The following is a 16090-nucleotide window of genomic DNA, read 5'->3' on the forward strand; positions in this document are numbered from 1 at the left end:
CTCAGTGGCTAAGATGCTGAGCTTGTCGATCGAAAAGTTCAGCAGTTCAGTAGTTCGAATCCCTAGTGCCGCGTAACGGGATGAGGTCCCGTTACTTGTCCCAGCTTCTGCCAGCCAAGCAGTTCAAAAGCACGTAAAAAATACAAGTAGAAAAATGGGGACCACCTTTGGTGGGAAGGTAATAGTGTTCCGTGCACCTTTGACGTTTATTCATGCCGGCCACAAGACCATGGAGACATCTTCAGACAGCGCTGGCTCTTCGGCTTTGAAACGGAGATGAGCACCACCCCCTAGAGTCGGGAACGACTAGCACCTATGTGCGAGGGGAACCTTTACTTGACCTTACAGTAATCACATTCCTTCCATGCCTTCCAAAGTGAATCAGTCTATTCATATGGTAGCTGAATATCACCTTATTGGGGGTTTTTATGATTTTTTTTTATGATTTATTGATTTTTGGCAGATACAATTTTATCTCCGAAGAACCTTCTGTTTTTCTCATTCAAGAACAGAGAAGTAGTTAAAGAAGAAAAAATAGCATTGAATAAACTGTTCCTGACCTTTTGTATTTTCATTCAGGTTCTTTATAATGTAAATGGGTTCTTAGCAAAAAACAGAGATACTTTGCCAGCTGATATTGTACTACTCCTGCAATCCTCTCAGAATCACTTGATTCGGCTGTTAGCAACCCACCCTCTTACCAAAACAGGTAATAAGTCCGTGTTTTCTAAGTCCGATATTCTTTGCTATCTTTCCATTTTGTGGCTCCCTCTTGGGATTACATAGAAGGAGCTATCAGCCAAGATAATCACCATACAGGAATATCAGTGAAGGCCATGTAATTGGGGCCTTATCTATAATGTTGCCAGGTGTCCACTATTTGAGCGGACAGTCTGCTTTTTTCACATTATGTTCACTATTTTTTTTTCACAAAATAGTGGACATTTTTTTTATTCAAAAACTTTATGATGAAATTAAAATGTAATTTAATATTTTACATATTATTATAACATATTTGATGTTTTGAATTTTAAGTAAAAGTTTTGAAGTGATTATTTTAATACGTGTTAAAATGTTTGTAAGAAAATATATAATTTAATTGTAAAAATTTTTTTAATTTTTTTACTACTTAACCCCCTGCTCCCCCCACTTGTCCGCTATTTTTTGGAAGCAGACCTGGCAACCCTACTTATCCAGGCCCCTGCTCCCTATCTGTGATTTTTCACTGTCCTGCCCAGGGGTGAAATCCAATTTTTTTTACTACCGGTTCTGTGGGTGTGACTTGCTGGGCGTAGTATGGCTTGGTGGGCATGGCAGGGGAAAGATACTGCAAAATCCCCATTCCCTCCCCACTCCTGCGGGAAGGATATTGCAAAATCTCCACTCCCACCCCACTCTGGGGCCAGCCAGAAGTGGTATTTGCCAGTTCTCTGAACTAGTCAAAATTTCCGCTACCTGTTCTCCTGTCAGAACCTGCTGGATTTCACCCCTGGTCCTGCCCTTAGGAATATCTCCTATATGGATCAAACTGATACGTTTTATAGCCATCATTACATCCTTGCAACTTTCAGAGGATTAAAAAAAATCAGAAGAGGGATTATTCTGAATTGGCCATTGTTGTATGTGATTCAGTGATCCTGATCCAATGTCCTACAGATGAATTAAGGTGTACTTCATCATTATTTGATATATTTGAAAGGCATCAGATTGAGAAAGGGTAGTTCACACTGTTTCTAATTTTCCAGTATTTCAGGCCTATCTTTCAGGATCGGGTGGGAAGTGCCTCATTAAAAAAAAAAGTCCTATTTAGAATTGATAGGATTGAACCTGAGCCATTGACTCACAAACCCGATACTTCTCTGAAGGACATTCTACTAATGCACAATCAGTAGTGAACGCTGGTGATGGATTACAGCAAGCAAAAATGTATAGATAGTCCTCGCTTAACAACCATTGTTCAGCAACTGTTTCAAGTTACAACAGCACTGAATGAATAATAGCTGCAACCAGTCCTCAAAGTTAATAGATGTTGCAGTGGCCCCAAAGTCATGTGATCAAAATTCAGGCATTTGGCGGTCAGTCCACATAGTGTGCACTTCAATTCGCCCCCACCATAGGTAGGTTTCAGCAGGTTCTGACCAGTTCTGGAGAGCTGGTAGTGGAAATTTTGAGTAGTTCGGAGAACCGGTAGAAAAAATTCTGACTGGTCCCACCTCCATCTATTCTCTCCCTCCCAAGTCCCAGCTGATCAGGAGGAAATGGGCATTTTGCAGTAGCCTTCCCCTGGAGTGGGGTGGGAATAGAGATTTTACAGTATCCTTCCCCTGCCATGCCCACCAAGCCACACCCACCAAGCCACAACCACAGAACCAGTACTAAAAAAATTTGAAACCCACCACTGCCCCTCACCCATCTATAGCCTTCTCTCCTCTGCATGGAGGCTTTATGGAGGCCACCTGAGGGCCTCACAAAGGGCCAGCAACTCCCTTGCAGCAGCAGGAGGAAGACAGCGAAGGTCAACTGGGGCAAAAGTGGTAAGCAGCAAAATGCAAGGCAGCCAAAGCGTAGACATGGGGGGGGGAAGGTAGGCGAGGAGGAGTTGAAGCAGAGTTGAGCATGGCAGAACAAGAGAAGCATGAAATTGTGATGAAATAACAGTACAGTCCTGGCCTAATTATTGCATTCAGGATTACCAGAATTCCCATTGCTAAATGATATAATCACATAATTCAGCCTACAAACTTTTTGCTTAATGATGAAAATTCCAGTCCCAATTCAAATTGTTAAACGACGTCTATGGAGATTCTCAGTCATCCATATCATGGTTGTCCCATAGGTGCTTTTTCAAGTAGCAACTGGACTTTCTGGTTTTTCTTTGAAGACGTTTCGCTTCTCATTCAAGAAGCTTCTATATAAATTTGAAGTAAAAAAAAAAAAAGCTTCTTCAGCTGATTTAGTTAAATGAGGATTATCTGTACTGGGTGAATATAGTATAGTAATTATCTCTCAGTCATACCTACCTCATATGATACTGTTATGGGAGTAAATTTGAAGGCTGTATGACTTCACAATATACTCCACTTTGAACTCTTGCAGAAAAGGTGGGATATAAATCTAATGAATAAAATTACCTAAGGGAAATAAATCATATATTTTGCCATTAATCTGCAGGCACTAAGCATGCTTCCTTGAACATAACCAGTCAGGATTGCCATTTCTTTGATTGGTCCTGCTCCTCTGATTTTAATTGCAATCTCGCTATGCTGCTCTAAGCAGATGAATCATTTTTCATGATAGGGATTAAATGAAGTCAAAAGATTTATTTGTGCATAATATATAGAAAAATAAAATAAGGTGACAAGTCATTGTCCAGGTTCTTACAAGGCTGTGTATTGTGACAGAAATTGGCTGTAATGCTAAGAAGTGGGCTTGAAATCTAAGGCAGCTTGATAGAAATAGAGAAAAATTCTTGTCAACCTCCTCTCCTGGATGTTTCTCAGATGCATCTGGGGCAGCTCAATTTTTTGTGATGTGGATGGGGATTTAATCTTATTCAGCAAAGCTGTTCTTATGGTTATAAAATACAAAGATGAGTCTTGTGTTGGACATCTTTAGTTAGCTCTCTGCAAGCTCAAAACCCAGATGTATTCCCTGATCCTCAGAGATCTGTTTCCATTAGGAAATATGACTGCTACATCATACCATATAAAAATAAGACAGCAGGATTTACCCTGTTTCCCCGAAAATTTCCCCTGATAATAAGACCAATTGGGCTTTTGAATGCATGCACTAAAGGAAGCCTCCTCCTGAAAATAAGCCCTCCCCGAAAATACTTAAATGCAGAGCTAGAAATCAGGTAAAACAGCAAGAGGAGCCTCATCTTGCTCCACAATAAGACCTCCCCCAAAATAAGGCCAAGCACTTATTTTAGGGTTCAAAAAAATATAAGACAGGGTCTTGTTTTTGAAGAAACACTGTAATATTTGTTGATTTTAATGCATTTATGAGGACAGACTGAAAAATGCAAATCGTTAATTATTTCAGTAACCAGCATAGCTTTCATAATGCTATGGAAGTATTGTATATGCTTTTTCTATCTATAGGGAATCCCTGGATTATAGAAGCCTTGACCTACATAACTTCTGACTTTATGGAAAGAATGCAAGGACAACACATTTGGAGTTAAATAATTTTAATATTTGGAATTTTGCAACTTTGAACAGTTTAAAAACTGTTAAAAACATTTAGAATAAGAAAACAAGATAATTCAGCCCGGAAAAAAACCAACCTCTTGTCGGTTGGCCAGAACGCTGACGGTTGCTTTTAAAAAAGGGAAGTGAGGATTGAGCAAACAGCATCAATAAGAATAACTAATTACTCTTATTCTGAAACATTTAAATATTTAAAACATCGGATACATAACTAAAAAGAGAAACTGATCGGCAAAGCAGAATTGTTAAGAAGAAACGGAGTGAAAATATAACGGAGTGAGTTAACGAGGCTAATTGAAGTGTGAGGGGGCGAAACTGACAGGCAACGGAGCTGAGGCGATTTTGAGGAAGTGCAACGGAGAGGTGTGGATTGGAAATAAAACACATTATAGATTTACCAGACAGAAATTGGGAAATAGACAAAGATTATTCATTTGGGGAAAGAAATACAGATCCAAGTGTTAGACTTATTTTTAAAAAAAAGAAGCTGGTGCGGAGACAATAAAGAAGAGACGAAGAAGAAACAGTATCTAGTTTCCGGAGTGACTGTGAGGGATTTAAAAACTTTGTAACGGTGGCAGAGCTTCAGTGAACAGATACTGTAACTATATTAGAGTATTAACTTGCAAATAAATAAAAAACATTGAGGCTCTGGAAGAGGTGTTTAAAATATTTTCAGAAGGCAAATTGAAGGACTTTGGAAACAATTACAAACTAGACAACTGAAAAGACACAAAACCAAGTGAGGATTGCAAAGACTTCAATTCTGGAACCTAATACAACGAAAGAAATTTATTTTATTGTTTGAAAGACTTAATTTATTTGAATTATTTTAATTGAATTATTTTAATAATATTTTAAGTACTTTTAAGTACTTTTATCTATTTGTTTGTTTATTTATGTAATACTTAATGTTTTAATATAGAATATAGTATATAATATTATAGCCCAAATAGCATAAGGTTTAGGATTACTTAAGTTTAAATGTTAAATATATACTTTTTAATATATTCTGGAACCTAATATAACGAAAGAAATTTATTTTATTGTTTGAAAGACTTAATTTATTTGAATTATTTTAATTGAATTATTTTAATAATATTTTAAGTACTTTTAAGTACTTTTATCTATTTATTTGTTTATTTATGTAATACTTAATGTTTTAATATAGAATATAGTATATAATATTATAGCCCAAATAGCATAAGGTTTAGGATCACTTAAGTTTAAATGTTAAATATATACTTTTTAATATATTCTGGAACCTAATATAACGAAAGAAATTTATTTTATTGTTTGAGAGACTTAATTTATTTGAATTATTTTAATTGAATTATTTTAATAATATTTTAAATACTTTTAAGTACTTTTATCTATTTATTTGTTTATTTATGTAATACTTAATGTTTTAATATAGAATATAGTATATAATATTATAGCCCAAATAGCATAAGGTTTAGGATTACTTAAGCTTAAATGTTAAATATATACTTTCTAATATAAGTAAGAAAAGTTGGAATATATAAGTTTTGAATAGATATAATAATATAACACATAGCATATCTGTTTTTTCTTATTTCTGTTTTATCTTGTTTTTCTATTCTAATAGTTTTTTTATGTGACACAATTTAATATTAATTTAAAAATTGATATGGTGTTAAAAGAATGAATTGAAAATTGATTATTAATATTGATATATATTGATTTAAATAAGAATAAATTTATTAAAATTGATAAAATTTATTAGAGATATAACTAAGGATTTAATAGAACTTATTAGAATTAATAATATATTTAAATAGAATATTTAGTTTAGAAACTGAAATATGACTTGCTGAGATATCATATTTTATCCCTGCTCCTTATTTAAATTTAATTAATCCCTCATATAATGATATTATAGTTTGAAATTTGACTGTATTTGAAAACTAAACAAGTGATATTGGCTTCTGTAATTATCAGAAGGAAAATCTTACTATATGCTATAGACAGTGCGTGAAAATTTGGGAATTATTAAATTAGAAAATTAAGACGACAACTACTGGCTTATTAATAATGACAAAACCAGGTAAAAAGGCAATAGCCAACCAAGCAATGTCTATTACGTCATCAACACAACAGAAAACAATAGACACAATGTTACTTTCAGAAAAAGAGAAATCTCCTCAATCAATTAACATCAAAAACATTCACTCAGTATTATCAATGATACAAGAGACTATGAACAAAACACAGGAATCAATTGCTGATAACCATCAAGAAAGTAGGAAAAACCATGAGGATTTGAAAATGGACATAGGTGAAATTAAAGATAATCTTAAAAAAATGGATAATAAGATAGAGAAAATTCAACAAAATATTGCTAAAAATGAACAAAGGATCCAAAATATTGAAGATAAGATGGGCAAAGTAGAAAAAAAGATAGAAGAGTCAGAATGTGCTCAAACAACAATAAACAAAGAACTGGAAGATTCAATTTCATTTTTAGAAATGGAAAAGGCGTTATTTTACCTAAGATTTCAAAATATAGTGGAAAACAGAGAGGAAGATTTGAGAGATGTAATGGTGGGAATTCTGGCTGAAGCAACGTTAAAGAATAAAGAAGAAATTAATAAGGAAATTGATGAAATTTATAGAGTATTCACAAATTACGCCCGAAGAAACAGGTTACCAAAAGAGGTTCATATTAGATTTGTAAGGAAGTTGGTAAAAGAGGAAATATACAAAAAAATGAGAGAAAAACCAATTATATATAAGGGAAAAGAAATAATTACATTAAAACAAATACCAAGAAGAATAAGAGAAACAAGGAAAAATTATAACTTTCTGACAACAGAATTACACAAACATAAAATAATGTTCCGGTGGTTAACGCCAGAGGGACTGCTTGTTTCATGGCAAGATAAAAAATATAAACTTGATACACTAGAGAAAGCACAGCAATTTTTTGATAGCAACTTTTTTCCTGAGGAAGAACAAGAATCTGAACCACAGCAAGAAATTGCAAATCAGGAGAACAAACCGAGAAAAATACAGCAAGAAGAAAGAAAAAGAGGGGAGAAAGAAAGAATGGAAAGAGAAGGAGCAAGGGATAAAATACAAATTACAGGAAAAAAAAGACACTAGGAAAATAAGAACATCAAGAAAATAGAAATTTGAAATGGAGAAAGATTTAAAATTGATATCGATTAACATAAATGGACTAAACATTCCATCAAAGAGATCACGTACTTTTAGAAATTTACAAAAATTGAAGATAGATATTATAACATTACAAGAAGTTCATATTAAAAAACAACAACGCAGTTTATTAGAGAACAAAAGATTAGGAAAACTTTATACGGCACTAACAGAACAAAAAAAGAGAGGTATAGCAATGTACATCCGGAATCATATACAATCAAAGCAATTATTTGCAGATGAGGAGGGTAGGATGCTGATGGTTGAAATTGAAACAGAAAAGAAGAAGATATTACTAGTATCACTTTATGCACCAAATGGAACCCAAATTGATTATTTTAAAAAGATGCACAACAAAATTAAGGAATTGGAATACCAAAACATATGCATAATTGGAGATTTTAATGCAATTGTAAACATAGAGAAGGACTATAGGAGTTGTAAACATAATAAATCCAGGAAAAAAACACTTCCAGAAACATTTTATGATATAGTAGAAGAATTTCAATTACAAGATGCTTGGAGGGAACTCAATTATGATAAACAACAATACACATTCTATTCAAATCCACATCAATCGTGGTCCAGAATTGACATGGCTTGGATGACAGCAGAGCTTATAGCAGACATTAAACAAATAGAAATTACAACAAACACATGGGCTGATCATAGCCCCATTGAAATAACATGGAAGGGACACCAAAAGCGTAAAAGATGGATGATGGATAGAGATATTATAAATGACAAACAATATGTGGATATGATCCAAAAAGAATTGAAAATATTTCTACAAATTAATGTGAAAGAGCACACCAGTCTACAAAATCTATGGGACACAACCAAGGCATATATCAGAGGCTTAACAATTGCCTATACTGCACAAAAAAATAAAAACAAACAACAAATAAAACAAAATTTACAGACAATATTACATCAATATGAATTAGATCTACAGAAACAGCCATATAATCAAGAAATTAAGGAGAAAATAAATTTAACAAGGCATAAATTAAATTTGATCACAACAACAGAAATAGCAAGAAAAATAAAAATCGCTAAACAAAACCAATTTGAAAATGCAAACAAAACTGGACGGTGGTTAGCATATAAATTGAAAATAGAAAAACAGAGGAATATTATAATACAGTTAAAAGATGTAGATGGTTGTTTATACCAGAATATTGAAGACAAAAAACGAATTGCAAAGGAATTTTTCAAAAACTTATACGCAAAGGAAGAGATTAGAGAAGAAAATATCATAGAATATTTAAATAAAATAAAGATTCAAGAATTAGAAGAAGAACATATAGAATTATTGAACAGACCAATCTCAATGTTAGAATTAATAGAAGCGAGAAAGAAACAAAAAAATAACAAGACACCGGGAACAGACGGTATACCGGCAGAGTTTTATAAGACATTCCAACAACCATTAGATGATATATTAATACAAGTTTTCAATGATGCATTAATGGAAGCTGAAATTCCGAAGTCATGGAATGAAACAATAATCACATTAATACCAAAACAAGATTCGGATCCCACGGAAATTAAAAATTATAGACCAATTTCTCTTCTCAATGTAGATTATAAACTATTCACATCAATTATAACACAGAGATTGAAAAACCTAGTCAAATACTATATACATCCTGATCAAAATGGTTTTATTCCGGGAAGACAAATTCATAACAATACAAGAACAATTATTGACACTCTGGAATTCTATGAGCAAAGATCGGAAAACCAGTTAGCTTTAATTTTCCTAGATGCGCAAAAAGCATTTGATAATCTCAACTGGACATTTCTATTAGCACAATTAGAAAAAATGAAATTTGGAGAAAGATTTATAAAAATGATTAAAAAGATATACAACACCCAAACAGCAAAAATACAAATTAATGGCGATACAACTGAACAATTTGATATAAAGAAAGGAGTGAGACAAGGATGCCCATTATCTCCTATATTGTTTATATTAACATTGGAAATATTACTAGAAGAAATCAGGAAAGATACAGAAATAACTGGACTAAAAATAAAAAATCAAGAATATAAACTGCAAGCCTTTGCAGATGATATAGTATTCATTTTAGATAAACCCATACAATCTGGACCAAAATTAATGATAAAAGTACAACAATATGGAGAAGTAGCGGGATTGAAAATTAATAAACAAAAAACTAAAATTATAACAAAGAATCTTAACAAGTATCAAAAAGAAGAATTGGAAAATATATTAGGGATACAAATAGCAAAGAAAGTTAAATACTTAGGAATATGGATTACAAACAAAATATCAACTTTGAAGGAAGACAATTATATTAAATTAGCTAAACAAATAGAAAAGGATTTGGAAAAATGGGCAAAACTCCAATTGTCTCTTTTAGGCAAAATTGCTACCATTAAAATGAATATTCTGCCAAGAGTGTTATACTTATTTAGGGTAATACCAGTAAACCCAGGAAGAACATATTTTAAAGATTTAGACAGAATGATATTAAAATTTATTTGGCAGGGGAAAAAAGCAAGAATCAAATTAAAACATCTACAAGACAAAAGAGAGAGGGGGGGAATGGGACTCCCTGATTGGCAGAGTTATTACAAAGCCTCAGCGTTAATATGGATAAAAGATTGGATCGAACTCAAAAACATAAGAACATTAATATTGGAAGGTTTTGACTTAACAAGAGGTTGGCATGCATATCTTTGGGGAGAGAAAATTACAAAACAAGAACAATTTCGCAAACATATTGTAAGAGATAATTTGCTTAAAATATGGAATGAAATCAGAAAATATCACTATGATAGGATTCCTAGGTGGACTTCCATAATGGAAGCACATATTTATCCAAATACAATAGATACAAATAAATTAAAAACATATAAGGACATCTTAAATGAAGAAGGAAAACTAAAAACAAGAGAAGAATTGAGAATGCAAAATGTGGAAATAGAGTGGTGGTCATATTTGCAATTAAAATCCAGATATAAGTCTGATATGGAAAAAACTGGAATTCAAATGGAACCAAATCAGTTGGATAAAATTTTATTAGGCCCCAATGAGAAATTAATAACCAAAATTTATAATTTTCTATTGGAATATAAACTAGCAGAGGAAGTAGTTAAAGAGAATATGATCACATGGGCGACGAATTTTGGGTATGCAATAGAATTAAATAAGTGGGAAAATTTGTGGAAAAATATTAATAAATTAACATTATCTGTACCATACAAAGAAAATGCTTATAAATTGTTCTATAGATGGCATCTACCACCGGCGCGAATTTCTAAAATGTTTCCTGGCACATCTCCACTCTGTTGGAAATGTAAAGCGCATAAAGGGACATATTATCATATATGGTGGTCATGTTCCAAAGCTAAAAAATTCTGGAACAATATAAAAATGCAACTAGAACAAATAATAACTCAAAAGGTGCCATTAAAGCCAGAAACTTATTTATTAGGAATACCTACAAGCAAATATGAAAAAGAAATAATATATTTAATAACACACATTTTGACTGCAGCAAGAATTATATACGCACAAAATTGGAAACAAGAAGAGGTCCCGACTCAAGAGAAATTAATATCCAAAATTATGGAATGCGCTGAGATGGATAAACTTACCAAGGAGATCCAAGGAAAAGAAGAATCTGAATATTATCTAGTCTGGCAAAAATGGTATAAATGGTTAGAGGGAAGTGGAAAAAGAAGAGAAGAAGAAAGAAAGAAAAATTGAATAAAAGAAAAGATATCAATAGAGTAAAATAAAGTTTTAAATCAAATGAAATTTAAGAAAGAGACACGAGATATCAATAAAATAATATCATTATATAAGGTGAGAGAAATATTGTATATTGAAGAATATAGGATATTGATATTGTAACAATTCAGATATTATAGGTAGATGTTATAAAGATGATGTTTGTTGTAAATTGTTTTACTTGCATTTATAAATGTATTATGTGGTTTCTTAAATTAATAAAAATTAAATTTAAAAAAAAAAAAAAAAAAAAAAAACTTTATAGTAACTTAGACCATGATTTTTTTTGTTGGTGGTGCTTTTGCTACAATAAACTAAGGTGGTACCCATCTGGAAACATTAATGTGTTAACTGATATTCATTTTTTAAGCATGCCCTACGTTTGAATGAACTGCATTAAAAAATAAAATAAAACATTTTGATAGAGAGAAAAAAAAAAAAAAAAAAAAAGAAAACAAGATAAGACAAGACAGAAAAAGAGCAAAAATGGTAGGGATAACAAAACCAGATGGGAAAAAAGAAAAGAAAGAAAGAGTAGGTCTTTGTTCATACTCACCAAAGGCCTGGATGAAGAGCCTGACCTTCAGTGCTTTTCAAAATACTAGTAAAAGATGGGATTGGGGTGTTCAAATCTCATTCAAGAGGGCACGTGCTTTCAGGATCCTGATATGTAGAATGATTTAACTGAAGGATACTGGAGTGGGTGAATATTGCCAGATCAGATCAGTTGGGCAGATGTATGTGAGATAGGAGATCTCTCATGTAACCAAACTATTAGGGCCCTATGCCATGTAGGATTTTATAGGAAGTATCACCCATCAAATCACACCTGGAAGTAAATTGGCAACCAATGCAACTCACAATACATACCAAGATATGTCAATCATTGGCCATGCCACTACATTCTATACTATTTGAAGTTTTCAGATGATGTTCAAGGGCAGTTGTGAGATGTCCAGGGCATGAGTGAAGGGCCCACCAACCTAGGAAAGGAGAACAATTGGTGTACTAGATGAAGTTGTGCAGGTGCCATCATCACTTTGGGTGGCAGAACTAGCATTTTCAAATAGGGACATTTAAATGGGGGTCGTTGTTTTATTTGCTTTTTACTTTTTAGTATTTTTAAAAGATAACCAATATACTTTTCATTTGCTTCTTCAGTTTCTTACCCCAAATTATACATGAGAGCATATTTGTCAATACAACTTTTGGTGATTAGAAAATACACATTTGGTGAAAGAGCAGTTTTCACCCATTGTCCAACTATAATCTCAGAGATCTTGTTCTCTGAGAAACTGGAAGAAGAGACAGAAATTGAGCTGGCCCTTAGAAACAGTTCTGAGTACTGTCTTTTGTGTGTCTTTTTTAAGGGTTGCAGTTGTACACATTTCTTGCCCGATGGAATGTGTCCTGAGCTCCTTAAGAGAATGAGCTTCTTATGTCTCGCAGCTCAGAAAGGTGACAACAGCTCTATAAAATACTTTTCTCATTTTCCCCATGGATTGCTTCCATGCACTGTTTCCTGAACCTTTCATGGGGTCTAAGACTGGTTTGTCATTTATTGCATGTCACACTAGGCTATTTGGAAATTGTACAGTACTTTCTAATCAGGCTAAGCCATCTTAGCCACGTGTGTAAGGCTTTGGAAGTTCCACTGAAAACAAATTGGATCTTCAGAAATTCGATTTATACAATAATATTAAAAGAACAAATGCAAAATATATGTTCCATCTTCTCAGAATCTTCCAATTATCTGGGATTTTTTTCTTAATTAAAAGGAAAATAAGGAAAAGCTGGACAATTTATGTATTTTGAAGGCCAGATTATATCTTCCATTGTTCACAAGATGTTATTTTTAATTGTGAGAAATGTTTAGTTACCTTTCCAGCATTTTTGGAAGTCAGCATCCTGAAAGCCAAGTAATATAAAGCCTATAATAAAAATTCAAACAAGCATCAGAATGACAAAAGATGGACTAGAAAACACTAAAGACACACCATTGTGTTCTTTTTGTCATCTAAAAAGGACCCAGAAAGTACTGTATGTACAACAAAAAGTCTGGGAATCATTCTTACCTGTTTACCCGAAAATAAGACTTCCCCTGATAATAAGCCCAATCGGGCTTTTGAGTGCATGTACTAAAATAAGCTTCCCCCCGAAAATAAGCCCAAAATATTTAAATGCAGAGCTGGAAATCAGGCAAGACGGCAAGAGGAGCTCAATCTTGTTCCACGTGCCCCAAAATAATAAGATCTCCCCAAAAATAAGGCCAAGCGCTTATTTTGGGGTTCAGAAAACTATAAGACAGGGTCTTATTTTCAGGGAAACACGGTATTTTCTAAAAGTTCTTTTGAAAGATAACAGGTAATTAATACCATCTTTTTGCTAGTGGGCTAGTCCATGAACCTAAAAAAATCATGAAGGAGGCAAATATTAAAATAATGAATAGGTATTTTCATGAAGAACTTTTTTGTGCAAATGCAATAGCCAATTTTGTTTGTTCCCTATTTAATCCAGGAAGTGACCCTTTTTACCAATTTCTGATATCTTCTCTCTCTCTCTCTCTCTCTCTCTCTCAGGTAATTTGGCACTGAGGAAGCATGCAATAAATTGTCAGAAGTGGAGACCACAGAATCCAGTCAACCAAATAAAAGTAAAGGAGTCCCTGGATTGCTATCTAAATCAGATTTTAGAGTAGATAAATTGTTAATCCTTACGGAGTGGGGGGCTGTCTTTTTCCTCAACTCAGATAATTTTTTGTTTTGTTTTGTTTTTGTTTAGCAGGGTATCTTTGAAATGTACAATTCATTTTGCTTCTGTATCAGAAAACCAACATCTCCCTCCTTTCTGCTATAGTTTTATGAGTTGAGGGAAAACTAAATTAATTCTCAATTGTTATTTTCTTTAATATTAATCCATAGGTACCTTTACTGATGAACGTGTGCCACTAAATTCACAGAATTAGCTTGCTAGCAAATGTATTGAAAAAGAGAAAACACAAAGATTTTAATTATAGAATTGCATCCAACTTTATTGAAAGAGCTACACAACTATTACTATTGTAATTAATATGCTCATTAGATGTACGAAGTTTTAATAAATAAGAGAGCGATAGGCATGCTGTTTTTCTTCATATTTGTGACAAACACTTGTATCAAAATGTTCAGCTTTCCCAGATATACAGCATGATAAATTATTCTGTTTATGAAATAACAGCACCTACAGCTTAGAATGGGTACATGCAGGTTTTGTTGGGCAGGTTCAATCACTTTTGGCTGTTGTACTGATAAGCAGTGTCATTTTTCTTTTTTGATCAAATAGAATCAGCAGGAAGGTTCCATGCATCCAAGAGAAACAACCAATACGAAAATACAGACAGTTGCTTCTTATTTCCGAGTAAGACATTGTTTATTTTATATTTTAATGCATGTTATTCATACAACTATCCACACTACTTTCTGTAATTATATGATTAAAGTCAATTCTCCCACTATGCAGTCTTGACTCTTGATAACTCGATGGATATGCCTATTAATTTTCTTCACATCGATATGGAGATCCTTTGTTATTTTCACTTTTGGGGAAGATTTTTAAACTTTTCAATCTGCCTTCAGCCTTAGTATATTCTGGTACTGGTCTCCTCTCTTAATACCAGCATCTCACTATCCTTACCTCCCTGAAATGAGCAAGAAACATCCAGATGCTGGGCAAGGAGAGGTTTAATATTAATGTTTTAGAATATTATTTTAATGCATAAAACTGGGAGAAAATACTTCAATTCATTATTACTGAAATAGCTAATAAATCCACTAATTTTCTAATTGTTAACTTGAATTTGTGAAGATTCTGTCCATCTAATATCATTGGCATGATGCATGCATGCACAAACAAATCAGCTTATTGACAGTGGAAGAATAAATAGCCTATGATCTAACTGTGGTTACCATCCAGGTTACCTGGATGGTATAGAAACACTGATCTAAGTGGCCCTGCAAAAGACCATGGATGAGACTTGGCCAAAATTCATTGCCTGTTCCAGTCTGCTACTTGAAACAATTTCTAAATATTTTCTAAGGGCACCTATTAACTACTTAGTTATCTCAAGGCCATTTTAAGAAGAGAACTCTTGAGTGAGATGGCTGCAGCAATTGGTTCTAATTTTAATTTGGTTATACTCAAAGAATAACATTTGTGATATATGACCCTTTCAGAATATAAGCTATCTCAACATTGGATTCTATATCTTTATTTGAACTTTTAAAAGAGATGCCATCATTAGTTGTGTTTGTCTTTTGGAATTCACAAATTCCAGCATTTACCTGCCAGTAACTAACAGCTTATAGTAGGTTCATGTGTCCTTGCCCACTTGATTTGTTTTATTTTCAGATTCTTTTAATTGTCATCCTCCAAAATAAAATTCCAGCCAACAACATATACAAATATTTCTGTGTCCCACCAGAGCCCATTGTATAGGCATTCTTGAGAAATGAGCATAGAATCTACTTTGGCTTAACTCAAAAAGTTAAATTGGATTGGATCTGGGTAGGATTTGGATTGGAGATTCCTAGAAAATCCCAAGGCTATAGCAATAGCACTTAGCAATAGCACTTAGACTTATATTCCGCTTCATAGTGCTTTACAGCCCTCTCTAAGTGGTTTACAGAGTCAGCATATTGCCCCAACAATCTGGGTCCTCATTTTACCCATCTTGAAGGATGAAAGGCTGAGTCAACCTTGAGCCTGGTGAGATTCGATCTTCTGAACTGCAGCTAGCAGTCAGCTGAAGTAGCCTGTAGTACTACACTCTAACCACTGCACCATCTCGGCTCTTTATGTATAATGTAGATTTGGAAATCAAATAAATATCCCTCCAAAAATAACTTCCAAACAACTTCCATATTACTTCAAAGAAAAATATAGGGTTCTGTATTCA

At 33.3% G+C, this 16090-nt stretch overlaps 1 protein-coding gene across 1 annotated transcript in view; it reads left to right on the top strand.

Annotated features, from left to right (window-relative positions):
- The window catches only part of MYO3A (myosin IIIA), a 92768-nt gene that overhangs the window by 36288 nt on the left and 40390 nt on the right, over nucleotides 1-16090 (top strand). The window contains exons 15-17 of the mRNA XM_060684219.2: nucleotides 580-709; nucleotides 13737-13810; nucleotides 14479-14553. Of these exons, the coding sequence (XP_060540202.2) occupies nucleotides 580-709; nucleotides 13737-13810; nucleotides 14479-14553 (279 nt within the window). The remainder of the gene's footprint in view (nucleotides 1-579; nucleotides 710-13736; nucleotides 13811-14478; nucleotides 14554-16090) is intronic.

The sequence above is a fragment of the Pantherophis guttatus genome, chromosome 4 (assembly GCF_059756535.1).
Source record: "Pantherophis guttatus breed Tessera chromosome 4, ASM5975653v1, whole genome shotgun sequence".
In the NCBI taxonomy this organism is placed as follows: Eukaryota; Metazoa; Chordata; class Lepidosauria; order Squamata; family Colubridae; genus Pantherophis; species Pantherophis guttatus.